Source organism: Panthera tigris, chromosome D1 (assembly GCF_018350195.1).
Source record: "Panthera tigris isolate Pti1 chromosome D1, P.tigris_Pti1_mat1.1, whole genome shotgun sequence".
NCBI lineage: Eukaryota > Metazoa > Chordata > Mammalia > Carnivora > Felidae > Panthera > Panthera tigris.
In genome coordinates, this window is record NC_056669.1 from 68,329,951 (window position 1) to 68,357,160 (window position 27,210).

General features: G+C 41.4%; 1 protein-coding gene across 1 annotated transcript in view; it reads left to right on the forward strand.

The window, feature by feature from the left end:
* Positions 1-27,210, forward strand: part of PARVA (parvin alpha) — a 167,526-nt gene that overhangs the window by 97,069 nt on the left and 43,247 nt on the right. Inside the window, exons 2-4 of the mRNA XM_042958015.1 lie at positions 3,419-3,508; positions 3,588-3,658; positions 5,989-6,091. Of these exons, the coding sequence (XP_042813949.1) occupies positions 3,419-3,508; positions 3,588-3,658; positions 5,989-6,091 (264 nt within the window). The remainder of the gene's footprint in view (positions 1-3,418; positions 3,509-3,587; positions 3,659-5,988; positions 6,092-27,210) is intronic.

Sequence of the window (27,210 nt, forward strand, 5' to 3'; positions counted from 1 at the left end):
AGAGGGGAGTGTTTCGGACTGGGGATTTTTCATCTGAAAACATTTTTATGATGTACACATAAAAAAAGATCCTGTTGAGACCCACCTTGAGGAGTCCTTGCCACAAATAGTACTTTTCTAGTTGCATTTTAGAGGTGTAAATATCCCTATATTCATAAATTGGCTCTCGCCATACAACAGTCTTGGAACAGATGTGGCTTTTCTCTCCTTACAAAATATAAGCACACACATATGCACACACATGTGCACACAGGATCAGGCCAAAATTTTATATATATATGTGTGTGTGTATATACACACACACACACACACACACACACACACACACATACTTTTTTTCCCCCCTGAGAACAAGCTGGAATCTTTCTTTGCATCCTGTATACTACTTTGGCAAATTCTGGCTCAATTCATAACCTGTGCAGTTGAACGGTGGTCTTAACAGTTTTGGTTATTCGTTTACTCAACTAATAGTTCTTGAGTGCTTACTCTGCATGAGGTATTGTCTTAAGTAATAATAATAGTTATAGCATAATAGCATGCATTTATGCAGTTCTTACCAGGTACCAGGCACGCTTCTAAATCCTTAATGTAAACCCATTTAACCTTCTCAACAACCCTAGGAGGTAGGTAATATTATCACCCCCAATTTCCAGATGGGGAAACTGAGGTACAGGAGGTTAATGAACTTGCCCAAGGTCACATAGCTAGTAGAACATGGATTTCAGCCTAGGCACTCTGGCTCCTATTTGGGGATCTAATAGTGAACAAAAGGGAAAAAGTGCTAGTCTTTTCTCTAGGTGGGGGATAGACAACAGACATATGAATAATTATTATTTAAGATTGTGATGAGTCCTCTGAAGAAAATAAAACATGAGAGGGAGGCTAGGGGCTAATCAGAGGGCCTTGCAAGTGTTAGTAAGGAGTCGGAGCCTTATTCTGAGTATGATGAGAGGCCAAGGGAGGGCTTAAAGCAGAAGAATGTATCATGCTATTTACATCTTTATAGATCATTCTGACTATGCTCTGGGAAGTAGACAGGGATGCGGAAAATGCATCAGAAAGCAGTAGACCACTTAGAAGGTGGCTCTGGTTGTCCAGGTGCAAGCTGAGGGTGGCCTGAACCAGGATGGGGTGGTGTAGATGATGAGAAGTGGGTGGCATTGGATCCTCGTGTAGAGGCGGAGCCCCCAAAACTTGCCAATGCATTCGATGCAAAGCATGAGGAAGGAAGAGAAGGTAAGGGTGATTTTTTTGGATTTTGGCGTAAACCGTTGAATAAGTGGCAGTGCCATTTACTGAAGAAGAGAACAGAGGAGTGACAGTCTTGTTTTAGGGTTGTTACGGTGGAGGCGAGAGTGTTGACAATCATTATGTTTGGGATATATACGCTTGAGACCTATTAATAGACAAAAGAGGAGACATCAAGGAAGTCTGGAATTCAGGGTCAGGCCCATTCTAGAGATTTAAATGTGGACATCATCAGCATTTGGACACATGGGGTCAACTAAGATAACACCATCCAACTGAATTTCCTGTAATGACGAAAAGCTACATCTGTGGTGTCCAGCCTGGCAGTGGCCACTAGCCTGCCACACGTGGGCCATTGAGTGCTTGCAATGTGATAGGTACAACTAAGAAACTGAAGTTTTAACTCATGTAAATGTGAATATTTGCATGTGGCTGGTAGCTACCATTGACAGTGCAGACCTTAGGGAGAATGTAGGTAGAGAGGCTCGGGGCAGGAGCTGTTGTCTTCACCGGCCAGTATGCCCAGTCTCGCTCCCCCATTTAAGCATGACTCGACTTCCGCTGACCAATGCTTGCACAGCAGTGCTTGTTCAGTAGTGGAAATCTTGCTTCTTTGTGAGAAACAGCCTGGAAAAGAAAACAAACTACTAGTCGTAGGAGGACTATTAGAAGAAACCTAGGACTCTAATGAAATTATAGAAGTCAATTGTTTTTCACTAGAAAGCAAATGCAATCCTATACTTATTAGAATCATTTTAGCCTTAAAGGTGTGGCTTCTGTTTTTCAGTTCTATTTTTGGGGGGGTAATTATAGAGAGTGGTGGGTGTCTGAATTTGCAAATTCAAGATGGTGACTGGCTGATATCCCGTATGAATGTCAAGAGCCCACAGCGACGGGACTAAATACCAGCTTCATAATGCAAGTTGTGTCTCTTTAGGGTAGAGTGTGTTTCACGCTCTTTGTTAGGCAATCTCGTTCCCCGTCCAACTGCAAACATCAGTGAGTTTGCTAATATGAAAGAACTCTTTGTAAGTGGCTGCCTTGTGCTTAAGAGTTCTTGCAAGTATATGCTGGCAGTCAGGGAGGCCAGAGTCAATAAAAAAAATAATAAAATGGAAAGATGGGACATTGCTTTTATTAAGGTTGATTGCAGCTGCCATATTAGCTCTTTGAGAGCCTTTTGGTGACCAACGCTTTCAGAGAAAATGGTCTTTCTGTGCTTAATTGGTAAAAAGGAATTATCCAAACTGGCACTAAACAGGGGTGAGGAGATTGAAGGCACTCATTTTAGGGGGAGGGTTATCCAAGGTCATTGCTCAGCAAGTGTCCATCACGCAGTAGTTTTGTGGTAGGAATTTGTTTTTCACTAAGGCTTCATTTGGGGGGTGGGTGCATGGAGGGGAGCAGGCTGGAAGTCTTTAGCGGTCATTGACCTCTTTTTGTTTTCCTTGAGGAAAGTGGAATTGTAGGTTTCTAGGACTTGAAAACTGTAAACGGACTCGCTGGCCATCCATCCAGTTGAGCTCTTGATGTTCAGTGGAGGGAATGGACCTAGGAGGAGAGGTGCCTGGCCCCACTGTCCCCTACTCATTAGAGCTCAAGAGACAAGATAAGAGCCCAAAGGAGGGTGGCCTGAGGCATTCTCAAGCAGTGGCTGGGGTGGGATGGGGTAAAAAGAGAAGGCAGGATAATCAGAAAAATAGTTAGGGAAGCCAAACAAATAGGGAGAGAAGTTGGCTGGAAATGGCTTACAACACAAATGTAGACTTGACCTGGTGACCTCATTTAGCCAAGCAGGTACCGGGCGGCCACTGTGCACCAGACAGCCAACCTTTAAAGGAGGGGTGGGCAGGAGATGACAGGCAGAGACCCAAGAAAGACCTCAGTGACCATCTCACTTCCGTGTACCCTGAGATCGTGTCTGGGAACAGGCAGAGGCCTCCCTCTTTCTCTGAGGAAAGCGAGTGAGGTGGTAGTTGGAAGAGGGGACATGCAGGAGACAACTCAGTCCTTCTAGCGAGGAGAGGCAGGGAATCTATTGCAGGCTGAGTAACAGCTGTAACCTAACCTCAGTAGTTTTATTAATGTCAATCTCAAACACTGTGTGCTACAGAGCCCCTCCCTGTCATCACTGGGCTGCCGTGTGACTCTGCCTTTCTTCTCTTTGCAGTATCAGAGCTTCAGGAGGAGGGCATGAATGCCATCAACCTGCCCCTCAGCCCGATCCCCTTCGAGCTGGACCCGGAGGACACCATGCTGGGTAACTGGGTCTCTTGTTCTCTGGGTTAGCCTAACGCCTCTAAGTGGAGCCACCCACTGACTGCCTTTTCCTTTTAAAGAGGAGAATGAAGTGCGAACAATGGTGGACCCCAACTCCCGCAGTGACCCCAAACTGCAGGAACTGATGAAGGTAAGAAGAAATTAGGAGGGGCCTCAGCTGCCTCCCAGACTCAACAGGCACCTGTAGACCACCTGCTCTAGGCAGGCAGCACACATGCCCCAACAGAAGAAATAGAAAGTTACAGGCAGCTCATGGTCCCATAGGTAGACATCTCTGATTTAACAAAAATGGGACATGGCCGCCGCCCAAAAAATGGTGTTGATCATAAGTGCCAGAGAAGTTAGTGCAAAGGAGCTCACGTTTACCAGGATCTTAAAGTTCACGCAGTCTTTCCACTGCTTTTCTCAAAGACCCTCAACAACATCCTGTGAAATAGGACTTCTTATCATCCTCATTTACAGATAAGGAAGAGGAGTCTTAGAAAAGCCAGTAGTTTGTTTATGGTCAAAGCTGAGTAGAGGAGATGGAATTCAAACAGAAGTAAATAAGATCGAATGAGATATTGTACATTGTGCCTGGCACAGGGGCTGGCTTGTAACCACCCCCTGAAAAATGTTCATTTCATCCCCCTTTGCATTCCCCGTCCTGTGTTTTTCTTCTTTAGCTTCTCCAAGCTGAACTCAAAACAGGACAAAAAGGCACTGGATGCCAGAGTGGCTCATTCAAAATGTAAATGAGATCTATCATTTTCCTGCTCAGAACCTCTGTATAGATTCCTGTCAACTGAAGTCTGAAGCCCATGCTCCTGGGGATGGTGTTTGGGGTCTCATGCTGTAGCTGCCTCTTCAGCTTCAGATTGTCCCCTTAGAGTCACCATGTGATGACTGCTTACCGCTACTCAGACACTTCTCTGTCTTCACTAAATGGTGAGCTTCTCAGGGTTCAAGACCCCCCCCCCTTTTATTCATCATTGTTCCCCCAGGATCTAGCACAGAAAGTGACTTGGAGCAGATGTTCATAAACGCTGGGTGGGTGGATGGGGGAGAGACGGGAGGGTGTTGGATGGAGGGAGTGGAGGGGAGAGGAGGGAAGCTTCTATTCTAGAATAGTAGAACGATATTCTGTGAAGACCCCGGGCTCCACCCACGTATGCAAACCCAGCCCAGCTACTACCCCTGTTATAAAGGCAATCTATTGATGCAAACACAAAAGGTGATGTTCCCTGTGGTTCCATGTATTACCAGATTGTGGTGGTTGCCTGAGGCCTGTCCTCAGGGGAGGGGACTGAGCACAAAGCCCAAAGGAACCTTCTTTCAACGAGGGAGTTGCTTTTTATCTTGATTGTGGTGGTGGTTACACGACTGTGTACAATGACCAAAACTCAACAAACTGTATTTAACATTAGTTAATTTTACCGTACATAAATAATATCATCATAAACAAATGAGCTGAAAAAAACGTAAGATAAAAGGCAGTGGACTTGCACAAACTGCAGTTTCCTTACCTGAAAAATGAAGTGAATGAACCCTCCCTCGAAGGGGTGTGTGCAGATTAACTAAATGAGCTACCGCAGGCTGTGCCCCTGCTCAGTGCTTCATGCTGAGGGCACTCAGGCAAGGGCAGGAGAGCGACAGGAGAGGAGAGGAGACTGCATTGGCCCACCAAGAGGTAGCTTGGGGATAAGGAGGAGAGCAGTACCTTAGAGGGCCGATGGATAGGAGTTCAGTTCCTGTCTGTGTCCATGGTTAGCAACGTGACCTTGGCAGATACATTCACTTCTGTGTTTGCTTTCTCCTCCTGAACATAGGAGGAGGGGTGATAGATGGGGGTGATAGTAACCACCTGACCAGATGTCCTAATGGGGGAGAGCTTTATTTATTAATTAGACGTACCTTTATTGAACATTCGGCCCTTGACATATGTGATTCTTTTCTGCTACCTAAAGCAGGAGAGATTTTCCTCCTTCATCTTAGAGATGGGGAATCAGAGGCTCAGAGCAGAAACTAGTTTGCCCTAGATTCATAGGTCACGGAGGCACACACAGAGAGGTCCGTGGATGACAGAGGTGCACAGACACAGGTGCATACATCACAGAGCTACACAAATCAGTTGGTGGGTAACTAACCCCAGTTTGTAGAACTCTAAAAGCCCATATCCTTGCCTGGTACGAGCCACACACCCAAACACTGTGTGAATGTAGCTTGCCATTGGGGTAAGGAATGGTAAGGGGCCAAAAGATATTAACAGGGACACAGGTGCCACCAGAACTAGAAGCACTTACCCCGGAAAATTAACAGGGCCACTAGGGCTCACCCAGCCTTGTGTCCACATACTGAGTCACAGGGATTGTTCTCCTGCTTTCAAAATCTGAAGTTCATTTAGATTTTAATCTTCCAAGATAAGAAATCTGGCCTATGAATCTTCTCTTATTCTCTCTCTCTCTCTCTCTCTCTCTGTAGGTACTAATCGACTGGATTAATGATGTGCTTGTTGGAGAAAGAATCATTGTGAAAGACCTGGCTGAAGATTTATATGACGGGCAAGTCCTACAGAAGCTCTTTGGTGAGAAGGGGGTTGAATGTTGCGGTGGAGGTCTTTGCTCTGCAGGTGGATGGCTCTCAGGCTCCTAGTTGGGAGTGGTTCTCAGTTTACAGCCGTTCACACTATCAAAGTGTGGTGTGTGGGCCCACAGACTGGTGGGGCCTTTAGATGGCCTCCTGGAATCCGTTTCACATAAATGAATTGCCGAGGGAGTTCATTGGCCAGATGGGGCTGCTCCCCCTAGCAGTTGAAGGGCAGCAGCCGGGTAGATGAAAAGATTCCACTGTGTACTAGAAAACCTGCCTTGCCCTCTCTAGAAAACCGTGCACTTGTGACCTCTGTAGGTGTATTTACACGTGTGTGGGGGGTAAGCATATATACGTATACCTCTGTCACCTATGGGTGGGTGTATGTGTGCATGTGCATGTATGCATACCTGTGTGAGCTGTGGACCTGTGTGTGTGTGTGTGTTCCCCTGTGTACGTCTAAGTCAGGTGCAAGAATGTGGGAGCCTGTGCCTCTGTGATGTTCAGCCTTTGCGTGCCTAGATGTGTTGTCTCTGGGAAGGTGTGTTCCTGTGAAAATAGGCCCCCGGGGAGGAAAAGGAGAATTCAGGGGTGATCTAGTATTGAAATGACAAATTCAACCTGAAAGAATTTGGACTTTGCCTCAGCTGCTCCCCATTGTCTCTAGTCCAAACCTCTGCCCCAAGTTCTAGACTTCCATTCCTAGCTGCCCACTCAGCCCCTCCACCTGTGTGCCCCTCACGCTGAGCTCATCCACTTTTCCAAAGAGGTTTCTTGCCCTCTGAGTTAACCGCCTTCCCCTCTTCCCCGCCACGCCCTGTGTATGTGGGGGGCCTCCAGGACTCCTTTCTTCTTGCTCACATGGTCTCCTGCAGCCACTCTCCCTGCTGTTTTCACTGGTCTGAGCTGTTGAGACAGCCTCCGACCTCACCTGCATTCCGCCTCTCTCTGCCTCCAGCCCATTCCTGGGCCGCCAGCAGAGGAGGCCTTCTCAAAACGCAAGTCTAGTCTTGCTCTCCCCTGTTGGGGTGGGGGGGGGAGGGGTGACAGGCCCAGCAGCACTGCATTCACACAGACCCTCATGCGACCCCCCCCCCTCTGTCTTTTCAGCCTCACTGTTCATCTTTCAGTCTCTAGAGTCCATAGAACGTGCCTGCCTCTCGCACCTCGGACAACAGGATCACATCTAGAAGTGATTGTCACATGCCCTTCTGTGTTCCCCCGGATACACACACACATACGTACATAAATGTACATAACACACATGCCTTTATCATACGACGTTCCAAGTTGTTTGTAGCTGTTTATGGAAATGTCTGTGGGCTTCCCAAGAGCAGGAACACCATATCTTCCTCATCGATCCAGTCCTCCAGTTCTAGCAGTTTGCCTCCTGCATGTTGCCTGGCACTTAATCAATGTCTATTGAGTGAATGAATGATATAAAATCTAGTCATTTCTAGGAAGCTACACTGATTTGGTACTCAAACGTCAATATTAGTGAGTATTAATATTTAAAGACTTGTAAATGCAACCGAACGCAGAGAGGAGAAGGCTTTGGCACATGTTCCCATGGAAAAGCCATGAGCCTCGCTGGTCATCTCTTTTAGCGACTACAGCTTTTAACTCCTCCAGCGGATTTCTGGTCAGGATCTGAAAGTGTCTCGAAACGCTCTATATGCTGGGCTTTCAAGGCAAGGGTGGAATTTAGCCATGGAGTGATGGAACAAGGTCATGAGGTCATCTTGCCTCTGCGCATGGGGAGAGAACTGCCCAACATCACACCCGTGCAGCCCCGAGTCACGACGGAGCAGAGTCAACGTTAGGTTTATTTCAGATCTCAACCTTCGCGTTGAAAAGGTGATGTTGCTTCTGTCCACCTAAGTTTAGACCGTTTGTAGGTAGATGGGGACACACATGAAAAGGTACAGGCAGGGTGCCCAGGTGGAGAGAACCAGTTTGCAGGTAAAAATATGCATCGTGAGTGCCTGGGAGGTGTCTGTCGGGAGGCTGACTAGGATAGGCTCCAACCTTGACTTCCCCTCTATCTTCCTCTTTCCCAGCAACGTTCCTCAAAAGAATATTTGGCACTGTATCTGCTTCCTCACCACTAATCACTACCTTCTGAGGTACAGCCTGGGTATCATCATTCCATCTGCTTTCTCTTCTGAAGTCTCCAGTATCGATTCTGACACCTCCTGGGCTGTGGCATCTGACGCTAACTACCAAATGTCTCGTCCCCCTTCTCCAGCCCAGTGGTCTCTGGGATCTCATGCCGCTTCCGACACACCCTCTCTTCCCCGTCTTCTTCATACCCTTGACTTCTCTCCGTAACGGCGGGGACTTCTCAGTCTTCCATCTGTGGCCCCTCCCTTCCCTTTTTCTCTCCTATCCTCTTCCTGGGTGATTGCATCTACTCCTGCATTTCAACCATTACCTCTCTGATAATCACTCCCTGAAGCTGTGAGGTGATGTGCTGCCTTCCATGCATGCCCACCTGGGTGTCACCTAGGAACCATGCTGCCTCAAACTGATCTGATCTTCCTCCTCCCCACCAAAGCTATTCTGCTTGCCAGAATAGAGCCAAATGCTCAGATTAGAAATCTAGGAGTCATGCCCTTTTGCTCCTTGTCCTGTTAGTCACATATTGTGACAACTGTACTCCCTTATGTAATGTGTCGAACCACCCCATTTCTCAGCCAGGGGGTATGTGCAAAGCACTTAGAAAGTGCTGGCTCCCCACGTGCTGGGTTGGTGGCGCTTTCTCTGATTTTCCAGCCCCTCTGCTTCCACCTTAGCTTCTCCGGCTCCAAACACCCTATTCTCTGTGATATGCCGTTTCCTGCCTCGACACTATTTGTCTTGACACTTAATAGGCCATTTGTCAGTGGGTTTTTTGTTTTTTTACTTTTCTTTTGAATTTTAGACTTAACAATATTGTCGCAGAGAGAGTACAGAGTTCCTGACCCCCTCGGGCCCAGCTCCCTCTAATGCTAACGTCTTACCTGACCATGATACAGGTACCAAACCCTAAGAAATCAACCTCAGTCCCAGAATTTATTTGGATTTTACCAGATTTTTAAATGAATGTCTTTATCAGTTCTAGAATCTGATCTGGGATTGCACACTGTACTCGATTGTATCACATCCCTTCCAAACTGTGACTGCCTTTTCTTTCATGACCTTGACACTTGTGAAAGAGGACTGATTAGTTATTGTGTAGAATAGCCCCTAACTTGGGTTTGTCTGATGTTTTCTGATTATTAGATTAAGGTCATAAATTTGGGGGAAGGATACCCCAGAAGTGACAGGTCCTTCTTGGTGTGTTGTACCCAGGGTCCACAATGTTAACATGTCTTATTACTGGTGAGTTCACCTGGATCACTTGGGGAAGGCAGTGTCTGTCAGATCCCTTCACTGTGAAGTAACTATTTTTCTCTTTAAGATTCATTTGTTTAGGGGGCAAGATAATTTAAGATTATGCAAATATCTTGTTTCTCCTTACATGTTTCCCACTGATTTTATTCAGTGGATCATATCTGCCTCAATTATTACTGCAGTGGTCTAGTGGAGATTTTCTATTTTCTTCATTCCTTCTACATTTATTAATTGGAATCCTTCTGTAAGGAAAAGTTGGTCCATTTACTTATTTATTCAGTATTTATATCAGTATGGACACAAGGATACTTACTTCATACTCTAGGTTATAATCTATCGGGGTTTTTTTTGTTTTGTTTTTTGGGTTTTTTTGCTCGTATACCTCCAGCTTTCATCATTTGACCATTGGAAGCTCTTTCAGATTGGCTTCTGGGCACTTTTGACCTGCTGCTCCATATTTTTTTGTTCTTAGCACTTACTTTCTGGCATCATAAGATGTTCCAGACTCCTCTTATGCTTTACTTACTCTGACCCTGGAATCAGTCATTTCTCCACGGAGCTTGGATTTTTTTTTTTATTAGAAAATGGTATTTTGCAATCAATATATGGGCACATTAGAGAGTGTTGTTAACCTGCTATCCGTAGCACACATAAACATAGGCACAGTACAATGACCTGGTGGTACTACAATGAATCAGACACGATCATTCTAAAAATCCAGTTGGGCTGGGCCCAGAGAGCAGGAACAGGCTGAGGTTGGGATTAGTAAACTATGAAACACTGGTACTTAGAAGAAGATGGAAACGCCACAGGGACCTCAAGGAGTCCGGATGTGCCAGGTCACACCTCAGGAGCAGGAAATGCATCTGGAATCCAGGAAACGAGGTTGATGACCTCATGAGGCAAGGACTCAGAACCTGGAAGTGAACAAGATGTGGAGGCAAGAATCTCTCAGCAAAAGGCTCCGTGTGTTTTAGGGTCATGGTGAAAGCCTGAATGGGTGAGCATCCCCAAAATGACAGATAGATTCTGCTGAGCAGCATGGCTGGGTGTTCTCTGATCACAAACCCTGTGAAGGCAGTGTCATACCTGGGTCTCCTTTGTGCAGCCAGATACTGCTTGTTTGACAGCACTGGGGCTGCTCAACTTGCCTTTCTCAGGGACCCCATGCATATCTGGAAGGGTCTTCTGACATACCTTCCCCCAGTCCTTCTTTCTGAGCTGCCTAACCCAGCTGCCTCTGTTCCCAGGGTCTTCTCTCTTGCCCCGGCTGCAGTTCTGAGTTCAGGTTTTCCCAAAAGCAGATGCCGGGACAAGGACTTGGGTGGAGGAAGTTCATATGAGAGGTGATCTTAGAAAGTAAATAGTTACGTGGGGAATGTAAGAGAGCAAGATAAAGGCCAGTGATGTTGAGTTTGCAACCAGGGTTCAGTCCTGCAGGGTTCCCTCTGAGAAACACCTTAAGTCATCCTACCCAGGACAGGGAGGGTCCTCCCATCCCCCTGTGGTTGAGGATTGCCTACATAAGTATTAAGAGCTTCTAGGTTGTACTTCTGATGGAGAAGCTCTTATGCAGAGAAGACGAGCTTCAGGGCCAGAATTGGAACCCATGGTGTGCTGGGCTCCAATTGGGGGTGAATGCAGGTGAACCAGGGAGCTCCAGGAAGGGGCATCCACATCACCCAGGAATATGAGAAGGTACAAGTTCTGCTGTAGGGGCTGTTCCTGCTGAGTCCCTTGGTGTTGCTGCCAGGGAAAAATCAGATACTTATGCTGCCACCCCCATCTCCTCACAGCAACAGCTCCAGACCTTTCCACACCTCAGGACGAAAGCTTGCTGCATTTGCATCCCCAACACTTAGGCCAGAGATACTACCAAGAGAGGCAGGAGATAAAGGATTCTAGAAAAATGCCCGCACCAGATAATCATTTCAGGTGAACATAAGCTTTCCTGACTTGGGATAGCTCTGTGAGCTTCCTTAGGGTATGTTTTAGTTAACGGATTCTTATCTTTAAATATGTGCATGTACTCGCCTGTGTTGAGGGCTAAAAGTCATAAGGTTCTTTTTTCTAGTGTTCACAACGGCATATGCCCGAAACAGGATATCTTCTTCAAGCATGAGACTGAGCAGGGTCCCTTGGGCATAAAGATTCTGCAGGAGAGTTTTTTTGTTTAGCTTTAGGGTATGTGTTTGTCCCTGGTAGACCCTAAAGAGAACATCTTACATTGACCTTACTCTTGTCGATTACTATTCATTAAGCAACAGCCATTTCATTTGCTAGATGCTACCTGCTGAGTTAAGGGATACGAAAGGAAATATGTTGCAGTGTAACATACTGCATAACACAGTGCCTTCAGGTAACTCACAGTCTGGTAGTAAGTGTGGGATACCAAGTAGTTTAGGAAAGGTGTCGTGAATGAGGAGGCATTTTGAATGAGTCCTTAGGGAAGGAGAATTTAAACCAGATGAAGAAGGAAAAGAACATTCTAGTCAGCACAACAAAATGTAAGCCCATGTGGATTTCAGGGTGAGTGGTGGGAGAGTGTTGTACAGACAAGGAATACGTGGGTAGGCAAACTTCAGGAGTGGTTGTGTGGGACTTGTGGCTAACACAGATGAGACCCAGCACCCAGATCTTGATTTCTTACACCATTCTCCAATAATAGAAACCAGGGTATGCAGAAAATTGGCTAACTGTAGGACTGGAGCATCTTGCAGTGCCGAAAAGAGGTACTAAGAAAAAATATAGATGTGTGGGACAGCATATGGAAAGTATTCAGGACCAACCTAAAACAGCTCCCAGTGGCTAATGGTAGAATAATTTGAGCACAGAGATGAATGACAATAGTATTGGATTATAGCCCAAAGTGTAAATATCCTTAAGTCCATATTGATATAAATAGGTAAATAAATGAGAAAAGGAACAATTCTTCCTCACTGAATTATTCTAAATAATTCATGTGTTTACATTCCCCTCAAAAAAATGAAAGTTAACTCCCACCTCTTGAGTGAACTCCATTTAGTGACTAGCTTCCAATGATTATGGGATGGAGCTGGAGGAGGCAAGTAACTTTGCAGTAAAGAAACAAGATATAGACCGTACTTTGACCGAGTGATCAAGGTTAACATCACCAATGATAAGTCATGTTGATAGCATGCATCCTTGATACGATGCAGTGGAAAGGGCACTTCACCTCTGTGATCTTCCTCCCAAAACCCATAACCTCAGTCTAACCATGAGAAAAACATGGGAAAAACCCAGTGCTCCTCAAAACCGTCAAGGTCATAAAGAGCAAGGAAAGTCTGAAAACCTATTACAGAATAGAGGGCACTAAAGGTGACGATGAGAAGAACCCAAAGCATGGACTTAATGTCAGTTCATTAGTTGTGACAAACATACCATAGTATTATAAGATGCTAACAATGGGTGAAACCGGATTCAGAATATGCAGGAACTGTATGAACTATTATTTCAGCTTTTCTATAAATCCAAAAACCATTCTAAAATTAAAAATTTAATGGCCAACTAATCTTTGACAAAGCATGAAAGAATATCCAATGGAATAAAGACAGTCTCTTCAAGTGGTGCTGGGAAAATTGGACAGCGACATGCAGAAAAATGAACCTGGACCACTTTCTTACACCATACACAAAAATAAACTCAAAATGGATGAAAGACCTAAATGGAAGACAGGAAGCCATCAAAATCCTGGAGGAAAAAGCAGGCAAAAACCTCTTTGATATTGGCTACAGCAACTTCTTACTCAACACGTCTCCAGAGGCAAAGGAAACAAAAGCAAAAATGAACTATTGGGACCTCATCAAAATGAAAAGCTTCTGCACAGCAAAGGAAACAACCAGCAAAACTAATAGGCAACTGACAAAATGGGAGAAGATATGTGCAAACGACATATCAGATAAAGGGTTAGTATCCAAAATCTATAAAGAACTTATCAAAGTCAACACCCAAAAAACAAATAATACAGTAAAGAAATGGCAAAAGACATGACTAGACACTTCTCCAAAGAAAAAATCCAGATGGCCAACAGACACATGAAAAAATGCTCAACATTCACTCATCATCAGGGAAATACAAATCAAAACCACAATGAGATACCACCTCACACCTGTCAGAATGGCTAACATTAACAACTCAGGCAACAGCAGATATTGGCAAGGATGGGGAGAGAGGGGATCTCTTTTGCATTGTTGGTGGGAATGAAAGTTGGTGTAGCCACTCTGGAAAATATGGAGGTTCCTCAAAAAATTAAAAAATAGAACTGCCCTACGACCCAGCAACTGCACTACTGTTTCGAAGGGACACATGCACCCCAATGTTTATAGCAGCACCATCAACAATAGCCAAAGTATGGAAAGAGCCCAAATGTCCGTCGACGGATGAATGGATAAAGAAGATGTGGTATGTATATATACAATGGAGTATTACTCAACAATCAAAAAGAATGAGATCTTGCCATTTGCACCTACGTGGATGGAACTATAGAGTATTATGCTAAGCGAAATTAGATAAAGACAAATATGACTTCACTCATGAGAATTTTAAGACACAGAACAGATGAACACAAGGGAAGGGAAGCAAAACATATAAAAAACAGGGAGGGGGACAAAACAGAAGAGACTCTTAAATATGGAGAGCAAACAGGGTTACTAGAGGGGTTGTGGAAGGGGGGATAGGTAAGGGGCATTAAGGAATCTACTCCTGAAATCACTGTTGCGCTATATGCTAAGTAACTTGGAAGTAAATTTAAAAAAAAAATGGGGAGCAACTTTTTGATATAAAAGCAAAAAAAAAATGGATAAAGGAATGAAATGAAAATGAAATGAAAAATTTATTTACAGAAAGAAGAGGAGCCTGCTTGACAGAGGACCTTGAACAAAGAATTGTGGACTACATTTGGTGGGTAGGCAGTGGTAAATGCTAATGGCTTGTGAGCAAAGCGACATGATCAGAAATGAGACTTCTGAAGATGACCAGGAGTAGTGGAGGAAGCTCCAGCAAAACACCTCTTTGTGCAACAATGATGATGTTGAACTAGAGAGGGAGCAGTATTGATGGGGGAAAAGCTTCAAGTGATGTAGGGAATAAGTGGCTAAAGGAAACTGGTGGATGTTAAATAGGGATGACCCCTTAATCCCAGGAGGAGCAACGTCTTGTAGGGTTTGATCACATTGGTTTTGATGATCATTTTCCCACACCTACAAGTACTTAGGCTAAAGTAGAAGCTGTGGTAAAACTGAAAGAGGAATGAAGACACGGACAGGAGATCTAAGATCTGCATTTCACAGCAGCTCAGATCACTCTTATGTAAAACCAGGAAGATGGCCTATACAACCTTACAGCTGAGCTAATGCAGTTCCACTAGCCACATGTATGTAGCTAATAAAAGCAACCAAAAGTAAAAATCTACTTAGTCACACCAGCTACACTTCAAGTGCTTGACACCCAAATGTGTCAAGTGGCTACCATACTGGATAGTGCAGAAATGAATATTTTCATCATAGCATTAAGCGCTTTTGGACAGCATGCTCTAATCTTCCTTACTGGAACAGTCATTGATTCTAGAATACTTGAAGATAATGTATACTACCATTCTTAAACCGGAGGAGGAATTTTCTGGCCTCAAGCTGAATGGCAGTCTTTTTATTTTTATTCTTTTATTTGTTAGCAGAGATGGGTATATATTTGGCACCCCAGCACAAAGTACTCTGGAGTCAAAGTAGACATAAGCTGGGAAATCCCAGTCAACCTCCAGGGCACCCCATGTGCAAGTCACCGTGGGAACTCCTACCTTGTGCTCACCTTAATTCCAGCCACCCTGCAAGGGCATCCCATGCATGGGGAAGCCCAGGACACCCCCCTCCCTCAGTCTGCATTCCAGCTTGGCTCTAGCTGCCCCGAGAGGCCACCCTCTACCTTGAGAGCCCTAGGGTATTCCAGCTTGAAGTTTGCACCCACATCAGCTTCAAGTGTCATTCCAGGGTGCCTGCTGCACAGAGAGGCCAGAGACTACACCAGCTTATGTCCACTTCAGCTGCCCTGTCAGGGCATACTCTGAGTCCCAAGACCACCCCAGCCCATAGCCACTTCATAACCCACAGCAGGCGCAGCTCCAGCCAGCCAACCAAAGTCACCAAGCACACACAGTCTACACAAGATCATTCCTTCAAGTTTAGGAGAAGTAGCCGCTCTGCCTAATTCATAAAAACAAACACAGAAAGTTAAGCAAAATGAGGAGACAGAGGAATATGTGCCAAATGAAAGAACAAAACAAAACCTTAGAAAAAGAACTAAATGTAACAGATATAAGCAATGTGCCTGATAAAGAGATTAATGATTATAAAGATGCTCAATGGACTGCAGAGAAAAGTGGAAGAACTTAGAACTTCAATAAGGAGACAGAAAATATAAAAAAGAACCAATCAAAATTGAAAAATATAATAACCAAAATGAAAAGTACACTACAGGGAATTAACAGATTAGTAACTGCAGAAGAATGGCAGCAATCTGACAGTGTCATGGGAAATTCCCAAGCTGAATAGGGAGGGAGGGAAGGAAGGAAGAGAGAAAAAATTTTAAGTGAGGATATGTTAAGGGATCTCTTGGGCCACATCAAGAACAATACAATTTGCATTATAGGGGTCCCAGCAGGAAAGAGAGGGGGAGAAAAGGACAGAAAAGTTATTTTAAGAAATAATAGCTGAAAACATTCCTACCCTGGGGAAGGAAAGACATCTAGGTTCAGGAAGCACAAAGAACCCCAAACAAGGTGAACCCAAGGAGGTCCGCACTACAACATGTAGTAATTAAAGAGAATTTTAGCTCACTCAGCCAGTGGAGCATGCCACTCTTGATCTTGGGGTTATAAGTCCAGGTCCATGTTGAGTATAGAGATTAAAGAAAAATAAAATCGGGGTGCCTGGGTAGCTCATTCAGTTAAGTCCAACTCTTGATTTTGGTTCAGGTCATGATCTCACTGTTCATGAGTTTAAGCCCCACATCAGGATCCTCACTGACAGTGCAGAGCCTGCTTGGAATTCTGTCTCCCTCCCCCTCTTCCCCTCTCCTGCTCACATGTTCTCTCTCTCTCAAAATAAACCAATAAACTGAAAAATCTTTTTAAAAATGCAAAAAGCAGCAAGAGAAAAAAATAGTTACACACAAGGGAAACTCCATAAGGATATCAGCTGAATTTTTAGCAGAAACTGCGCAGTCCAGGAGTGGCATGCTCTATTCAAAGTGATGAAAAGAGGCACACCTGGGTGGCTCAGTCAGTTGTGTTCAACTTGAGCTCTGGTCATGATCTTGCAGTTCATGAGTTTGAGCCCTGCATCAGTCTCTGTGCTGACAACTTGGAGCCTGCTTCAGATTCTGTGTCTCCCTCTCTCTCTCTGCCCCCTCATGCTCGCTTGTGCTCACTCTCTCTCAAAATAAATAAAAAAGATTCTCCAGGGTAGATAACATGTTAGGCCGTAAGTCTTCATAAATTAAAAAAAAAAAAATTAAAACCATATCATCCATCCCTTCTGACCTCAACAGTGTGACACTAGATGTCAATCACAAGGGAAAAAACTGGAAAAAACACAAGCACATTGAGGTTAAACAGTATGCTACTAACCAACCAATGAGTCAATGAAGAAATCAAAAAATATGTGGAGAAAAATGAAAATGGAAACAGAACACTCCAAAATCTTTGGGACACAGTGAAAAGCTCTAGGAGGGAAATTTATAATAATACAGGCCTACCTCAAGAAACAAGAAAAATCTTAACCTAACCTTATATTTAAAGCAATAGAAAAGGAACAAAGCCCAATATCATTGGAAGTAAACAATGAAGATCAGAGCAGAAATTAATGAAACAGACTTTAAAAAAATAGAAAAAAGCAATGAAATCAGGAGCTGTTTTTTTCAAATATGTATATATTTGAATATATATATATATTTAAAAAATAGATAAATCTTTAGCCAGACTCATCAAGAAAAAAGAGGACCCATGTTAATAAAATAAAAAATGAAAGAGAAGTGACAAAATGAAAGAGAAGTAACAATAAATACCACAGAAATACAAAGGATTATAAGAAACTACTATGAAAACTTATATGCCAATAAATCGGACAACCTAGAAACAATGGATTCTTAAAAACATGCAATCTTCCAAAACTGAATGAGGAAGAAATAGAAAATCTAAACAGACCAATTACTAGTAATGAAATTGAATCAATAATCAAAACAGTCCCAACAAAGGCCAGGACCAGAATGATTCACAGGTGTGTTCTACCAAATATTGAAAGAAGAATTAATCTATTCTCCTCAAACTATTACAAAAAGAAGTGGAAGGAAGGCATCCATACATTCTGAGGACAGCATTGCCCTGGTACCAACACCAAACAAAGACACTACAAAAGGCCAATATCCCTGATCAATATAGATGCAAAAATCCTCATCCATATATTAGCAAACCACCTTCAATAATATATCTAAAGAATCATTCATGACAACCACATGGGATTTATTCCAAGGATGCAAAGCCTGGCTCAATATCCACAAATCAATCAACATCACACACAACTTTAAACTGAAGAATAAAAATCATATAATCATCTCAACAGATGCAGAAAAAAAATCTGACAAAATTCAACATCCATTTATATATAAAAAAAGGAAACTTTCAACAGATTGGTTTAGAGGGAACACACCTCAACATAATAAAGTCCATATATGAAAAGCTTTCAGCTAACATCATACTCAATGGTGGAAAACAAAGCTTTTCCTCTAAAGTCACAATCAAAATGATGTCTACTCCTGCTAATTTTATTCAATATAATAGTGGAAGTTCTAGTCCTAGCAGCCAGAGAAGAAAAAAGGCATCCATATTGGTAAAGAAGAAGTAAAAATGTCACTATTTGCAAATGACAGGATACTATACACAGAAAGTCCTAAAGATTTCACCAAAAAACCCCACAAAAACTATTAGAATAAGTGAATTCAGTAAAGTTGCAGGATACAAAACCAATACACAGAAATCTGTTGTATTTATATACACTAATAACAAAGTAGTAGAAAGAGAAATTAAGAAAACAGTTCCATTTTCAGTTGTACCTAAAAGAATAAAATACCTAGGAATAACTTAACCAAGGAGGTGAGAGACCTGTACTTTGAAAACTATAAAACACTGATGAAAGAAAAAGAAGATGACACAAACAAATGGAAAGATATTCCATGCTCATGGACTGGAAGAATTAATATTGTTAAAATGTTCACATTTACCCAGGACAATCTACAGATTCAATACAATTCCTATCAAAATACCAACAATATTTTTCACAAAACTAGAAAAATAAATCTTAAAATTTTTATGGAACCACAAAAGATCCAAAGCAGGCTTTAGAAAGAACAAAGCTGAAGGTATTACAATCCCAGATTTCAAGATACACTAAAAAGCTGTAGTAATCAAAGCGTAATGGTATTAGCACAAAAATCAACACATAGATCAATGTAACAGAATAGGGAGCCCAGAAATAAACCCATACTTATTTAGTCAATTAATCTATGACAAAGGAGGCAAGAATATACAATGGAGAAAAGATGGTCTCTTCAATAAATGGTGCTGGGAAAACTGGACAGCTACATGCAAAAGAATGAAAGTGGACCATTTTCCCACATCATACACAAAAGTAAACTTAAAATGGATTAAAGGCCAGGGGCACCTGGGTGGCTCAGTTGGTTAAGTGTCCGACTTTGGCTCAGGTCATGATCTCACAGTTTGTGAGTTCGAGCCCTGTGCCGGGCTCTGTGCTGATGGCTTGGAGCCTGGGGCCTGCTTCAGATTCTATATGTGTGTGTCTCTCTCTGCCCCTCACATTTGTGCTCTTTCACTCTCAAAAATAAATAAACATTAAAAAATATATATTTTATGGATTAAAGGCCTAAATGTAAAACCTGAAACCATAAAACTCCTCAAAGAAAACATAGGCAGTAGTAGGCTGGGAAGATGGCAGCAGAATAGGAGGACCCTAAGCTCACCTCATCCCATGGATACTAGATGATACTCCCATCAGCATTAATAACTGAGAAGATGACCTAAAGACTGGCAGAAGAAACTCCACTAAAGGTAGAGAAGAGGCCACATCGAAGAAGCTAGGAAAGGCAGAGACACAGTTTGGAAGTGAAACAGACCTTGGCCATCTGCAGTTAGAGGGAGCCAGGAATGTGAAGAAATAGACTATCATATCAGGGAGCCCACACAGGGAAGATGAATCCCCATATTTGGTTTTGAAGGTGAGAGGAGTGAATCTCATGAGTTTTTACAATTAGCAGGATTTAAAGCCTCCAATTTTAAAAATAAGCAAGCTCTGTTTCAGGGGAGTCCAGAGGGCATTAGGAAGCTGAGTCCTGGCCCTTAAAGAAATAGTAGGATAAATAGCCCATGGAGATACAACAGTTTCAAAAACGGGTGAGCATACAGGAGGGAGATTTATTTATTCATCTCAGAGCATGGCCCAGAGAGTCAGGGATTGTGAGGAGACACCTCCAGCCCCCTTCCCCCCAGCATAAATACAGCCACCCATGGGAACCAACACAGTACATACACTCACTACCTAACTTGCTTACACCAAGTCCTGCCCCCCAACCTCTATTTCAGCAGATCCACCCTTCCTAGTCATGCTTGCCTCAGTACCAGTGCTACAGATCCCTTCCCAAGACTGGTGCAAACTCTGCCAATACCACCTCCTGACCCTCACATTTTGCAGGGCCTCAGTACCAGTGGGGGCAGGTCTCATTCATGAACAGACTATCTCACATTTTGTTAAAATGTACCCTGCCTGGCTGGTGACCAAAAACTGGCCACAACAGGCAAAGAGAGCCTCTGCAATTGACTAGACTGGAGGAAAAAAATGGCGAGGACATAACAACAAGGCACACACAACACATAGGAGACACTTTCTGAAGCACCAGGTTCTGGGGAACAGAGGACACTGCACTGCAGGGCACTGTAGGTCCTCTTCTTCATAACGCCATTACCATCAAGAGCAGGAGATATTAGCTGACTTTCCTAACACACAGAAACAGAGTTAAGTAACACAGGAGACAGAGGAATATGTCCCAAATGAAAGAACAGGAGAAAACCACAGTAAGAGACCTAAGCAAAATAGATGTAAGTAATGTGCCTGATAGAGAATTTAAAGTAATGATCATAAAGATACTCACTGGACTTGAGAAAAGAGTCGAGGATATCAGTGAGACCATTAATAAGGAGACAAAAAAGAACCAATCAGAGACAAAACAATCAATGAAATTAGAAATATACTTGATGGAATAAATAGCTGGCTAGAGGAAGCAGACATATTGTGATTTAATGACCTGGAAGACAGTGTAATGGAAACTAATCAAGCTGAGCAAGTCAAAGAAAAAAAAAATGCAACATAAGAATAGACTTAGGGAACTCAGTGACTCCATCAAATACAATAAAATTCACATTGCAGGGATCCCAGAAGAAGAAGAGAGAGAAAAGGGGTCAGAAAGTTTATTTGAGAAATAATGGCTGAAAACTTCCCTAATCTGGGGAAGGAAACAGATATCCAGACCCAGGAGGTACAGAGGTCCCCCAACAAAATCAAACCAAGGAGGTCCACACCAAGGCACATAGTAATTAAAATGGCAAAAAGTAGTGATATGGAAAAAAATTTTTTAAGCAGCAAGAGAAAGGACAGTTACATACAGGGAAAGCCCCATAAGGCTATCAGCAGATTTTTCAGCAGAAACTTTACAGGCCAGAAGGGAGTGGCATGATACATTCAGAGTGCTGAAAGGGAACAATCTGCATCCAAGAATACTCTATCCAGCAAGGCTATCATTCAGAACAGGAGAGACCAAGAGTTCTTGGAAAAACAAAAACTAAAAGAGTTCATGACCACTAAACCAACCCTGTAAGAAAATTTTAAAGGGTACTCTTTGAGTAGAAAGGGAAGACCGTGAGAGTATGAAAAGTAGGAAATATAAAAGCAGTAAAAATAAGGATATCTGTAAAAATCAGTCAAGGGATTCACAAAAGGGTGTAAAATATGACACTATATATGTAAAGTGGGGGTGGGGGAGTAAAGAATGTGTCCAAAGTTAAGCAACCATCAACTTAATACAGACTGCTATATGCAGAAGATGTTATATAAACCTAAAGGTAACCATGAATAAAAAACCAGTAATAAATATGCAAAGAATAAAGAAAAAGGAATCCATGTCAGTAAAGAAAGCCAATAAACCATGAAAGAGAGCAAGAAAGGATCAAAGAAAAACTAGAAAAATAACCACAAACAAAATTATAATAAAAACATTCTATCAATAATTACTTTGAATGTAAATAGACTGAATGCTTCACTCAAAAGATATAGGGCGACAGAGCAAATTTTAAAAGGGACCCATCTATATGCTCCCTACAAGAGACTCATTTAAGACCTAAAGACATCTGCAGATTGAAAGTGAGGGGTTGAAGAAAGATTTGTCATGCAAATGGATGTCAGAAAAAGCCAGGGTAGCAATACATATTGGCCAAAGTAGACTGTATAACAAAGACTATCACAAGAGACAAAAAAAGACATTATGTAACAATAAAGGGGACAATCCAACAAGAAGATACAAAAATTGTAAATATTTTGCACCCAAATACATAAAACAGTAACGAACATAAAGGAAGTAATCAATAGTAATACAATATAATAGGAGACTTTAACACCTCAGTCTCATCAATGGACAGATCATCCAAACAGAAAATCAACAAGGAAACAATAGCTTTGAATGACACCCTGGGCCAGATGGATTTAACCAATATATTCAGAACATTCCATCCCAAAAGCACAGAATGCACATTGTTTTCAAGTATACCTGGAACATTCTCTAGAATATATCACATATTAATTAGGCCAAAAAAGAAGTCTCAACAAATCTTTTCTGACTTAGAAAGCAACCACAAGAAAACAATCTGGAAAGACCACAAATACATGGAGGTTAAATAACATGCTACTAAACAATGAATGGGTCAACCAAGAAATCAAAGATGAAATAAAAAATCACATGGGAAAGTGAAAATGAAAACACAGTGGTATAAAATGTTTCAGATGCAATAATATAGGCCTACCTCAAAAGCAAGAAAAATTTAAATAAATGACCTAACCTAACATATAAAGGAGCTAGAAAAAAAAAAAAGAATAAACCCCAAATCAGCAGTAAAAGGGAAATATTGAAGATTAGAGTAGAAATAAATGATATTGAAACTGAAGCAAACAAACAAAAAAATAGAACCGATCAATGAAACCAGGAACTAGTTTTATCAACAAAATTGATAAACCTTTAGCCAGACTCATCAAAAAGAGAAAAAGAAAGAAAGGACTCAAACAAAATCATAAATGAAGGAGGAGAAATAATAAGACAGCCCAGAAATACGAAGGTGTTTAAGAGAATATTATGAAAATTTATGTCAACAAATTGGACAATTTAGAAGAAATGGATAAATTCCTAGAAACATTTAACCTCCCAAAACTGAAGCAGAAAGAAATAGAAAATTTGAACAGACTAATCATTAGCAATGAAATTGAATTAGTAATAAAAAAACTTCCAAACAAGAGTCCAGGACTGGATAGATTCATGGGCAATTCTACCAAACATTTAAAGAAGAGTGAATACTTTTTCTTCTCAAACTATTCCAAAAAATAAAAGAGGACGGAAAATTACCAAATCCATTCTATGAGACCAGCATTACCCTGATACCAAAACCAGATAAAGACACCAACAAAAGAGAGAGAGAGAGAGAGAGAGAGAGAGAGAGAGAGAAGTGCAGGCCAATATCTCTGATGAACATAGATGCAAAATCCTCAACAAAATACTAGCAAACTGAATCTAACAATGTATGAGAAAAATAATTCACTGCGATCAAGTGATGCAAGGGTGGTTCAATATTTGCAAATCAATCAGTATGATACATCCCATCAATAAAAGAAAGGATAAAAACCATATGATCATTTCAATAGAAGCAGAAGAAATATTTGACCAAAGTACAACATCCATTCATCTATGATGAAAACCCTCAACAAAGTGGATCTAGAGGAAACATACCTCAACATAATAAAGGCCTTATACAAAAAAACAAAAGCAAACATACTCAGTGGGGAAATACTGAGAGCTTTTCCCCTAAGGTCAGGAACAAGACAAAGATGTTTATTCTCACCACTTGTATTCAACACAGTACGAGAAGTCCTAGCCATAGCAATCAGAAAACAAAAAGAAATAAAAGGCATCCAAACTGGCAAGAAAGAAGTCAAATTTTCCCTATTTGCAGATAACATGATACTATATATATAGAAACCCCTAAAAACTCCACCAGAAAGATACCAGAACTGATAAATAAATTTAATAAAGTCACAGGATACAAAATCAATGCACAGAAATCTGTTGCATTTCCATACACTAAAAATGAAGCAACAGAAAGAGAAATTAAGAAAACAATCCCATTTACAATTGCACCAAAAAGAATAAAATACCTAGGAATAAATTTAATCAAGGAGGTGAAAGACCTGTTCTTTGAAAACCATAAAACATTGATGAAAGAAGTTGAATACGACACAAAGAAATGGAAACACATTCCATGCTTGTGGATTGGAAGAACAAATATTGTTAAAATATCTATGCTACCCAAAGAATCTATAGATTTAATGTGATCCCTATCAAAATACCAACATTTTCCATAGAAATTAGAACAAACAATCCTAAAATGTGCATGGAAGTACAAAAGACCCAGAATAGCTGAAGCAATCTTGAAAAAGAAAAACACAATTGGAGACATCACAATTCCATATTTCAAGTTATATTACAAAGCTGCAGCAACCAAAACAGTATGGCACTGGCACAAAAATAGATACATAGCAATGGAACAGAATAGAAAGTTCAGAAATAGATCCACAAATACATGGTCAGTTAATCTTCAACAAAGCAGGAAACAATATCCAATGGGAAAAAGACAGTCTCTTCAACAAATAGTTTTGGGAAAACTGCACAACAACATGGAAAAGAATGAAACTGGACCACTTTCTTACTCCATACACAAAAATAAACTCAAAATGGATTAAAGACCTAAATATGAAACTTGAAACCATAAAAATTCTAGAAGAGAGTACAGGGAGTAATTTCTCTGACATCAGTCATTGTCACTTTTATCTGATAGGTTGCCTGAGGCAAGGGAAACAAAAGCAAAAATAAACGATTGGGACTACATCAAAATGAAAATCTTTGTACAGAGAAGGAAACAATCAACAAAACTAAAAGGCAACCTACAAAATGGGAGAAGATATTTGCAAATGACATATCTGATAAAAGGTTGTATCCAAAGTAAAGATATGTAAAATATATAATGAACTCAGCAACTCCACACACACCCCCAAAATAATAATAATCCAACTTACAGATGGGTAGAAGACACAAACATTTCTCTATAGAAGACATGCACATGGCCAACAGATACATGAAAACATGCTCATTATCATTTATCAGGGAAATGCAAATCAAAACGACAATGAAATATCACCTCACACCTGTTAGAATGGCTAAAATCAGAAACACAAGAAACAACAATTGTTGGCAAGGATGTGGAGAAACAGGAACCCTCATACACTGTTGGTGGGAGTGCAAACTGATACGGCCACTCTCAAAAACAGTATGGAGTTTCCTCAAAAAGTTAAAAATAGAACTACCCTATGAACCAGCAGTTGCACTCCTGAGTATATACCCAAAGAATACAAAAACACTAATTTAGAGGGATACATGCACCTCAATGTTTATAGTAGCATTATTCACAATAGCCAAGATATGGAAGCAGCCCAAGTATCCATTGATTGATGAGTGGATAAAGAAGATGTGGCATATATATCCAATAGAGTGTCACTCAGCCATAAAAAAGAATGAAAATTTGCTATTTGCAGCAACATGGATGGAGCTAGAAAGTATAATGCTAAGTGAAATAACTCCGAGAAAGACAAATACCGTATGATTTCACTCATATGTAGAATTTAAGGAATGAAACAAATGATTAGAGGGAAAAAAAGAGAGAGGCAAACCAAGAAACAGATTCTTAATTATAGAGAACAAACTGATGGTTACCAGAGGGGAGGTGGATGGAGGGATGGGTTAAATAAGTGATGAGGATAAAGGAGTGCCTTTGTTGTGAGGAGCACTCAGTATTGAATGTAAGTGTTGCATCACTAAATTGTACACCTGAAATGAATATTACGCTGTATGTTAACTCACTGAAATTTAAATAAACACTAAAACAGACAAGCAAACAAACAAACAAGTATTGGTGAGAATGTGGAGGAATAGGAACCCTCATACACTGTTGGTAGGAAAACTTCCTCAAAAAGTTACAAATAGAACTACCCTTTGATCCAGTAATCACACTGCTGGGTATTTATCCAAAAGATACAAAAACACTAATTCAAAGGGACACTTCCATGCCTATGTTTATTGCAGCATTATTTACAATAGGCAAATTATGGAAGCAGCCCAAGTGTCCACCGATAGATGAATGGATAAAGAAGATGTGGTATGTATATACAATGGAATATTATTCAACCATAAAAAAGAATGAAATCTTGCCATTTGGAACAACATGGATAGAACTAGAGAGAACAGTACTTAGCTAAATTAGACAGAGAAAGACAAATACCATATGATTTTATTGGTATGTGGAATTTAAGAAATGAAACAAATGAACAAAGGAAATAGACCAAGAAACAGACTCTTAACTGTAGAGAACAAACTGAAGGTTACCAGAGGGTAAGTGGGTGGGGGATTGGGTGAAATAGTTGATGGGGATTAAAGAGTACACTTATCATGATGAGCAGTGACTAATGTATAGAATTGTTGAATCACTGTATTATACACCTGAAACTAATATAACACAGCATGTGAACTATACTAGAAGTAAAATTAAAAACTTAATTTTAAAAAACATAGTAATTTCTTTGATATCAGCCTTAGCAACATTTTTGTGGAAATGTCTCCTCAGGCAAAGGAAACAAAAGGCAACCTACCGAGTGGGAGAAGATATTTGCAAGTGACATATCTGATAAGGGGATAATATCCAAAATATATAAATAACTTCTACAACTCAACACAAAAAAAATATAATTAATCTGATTTAAAAATGAGAAGACCTGAATAGACATTTTCCCAAAGACATACAGGTAGCTTACAGACACGTGAAAAGGTGCTCAACATCAGTAATCATCAGAGAAATGCAAATCACAACCACAAAGAGATCTCACCTTACACTTGTCAGAAATGGCTAAAATCAGGGGCACCTGGGTGCCTCAGTTGGTTAAGCGTCCAACTTCAGCTCAGGTCATGATCTCACTGTTCATGAGTTTGAGCCCCACATCAGGCTCTGTGCTCACAGCTCAGAGCCTGGAGCCTGCTTCAGATTCTGTGTCTCCCTCTCTCTGTCCCTTCCCTGCTCACTCTCTCTCTCTCTCTCTCTCAAATAAATAAACATTAAAAAAAAAAAAAAGAAAGAAATGGCTAAAACACACACACACACACACACACACACACACACACACACACACACACACACACACACAAGAAATAACAAGTGTTGGCCAGGATACGGAAGAAAGGGAGCTCTCATGCACTGATGGTGGGAATGTAAAGTGGTACAGCCACCGTGAACAACAGTAT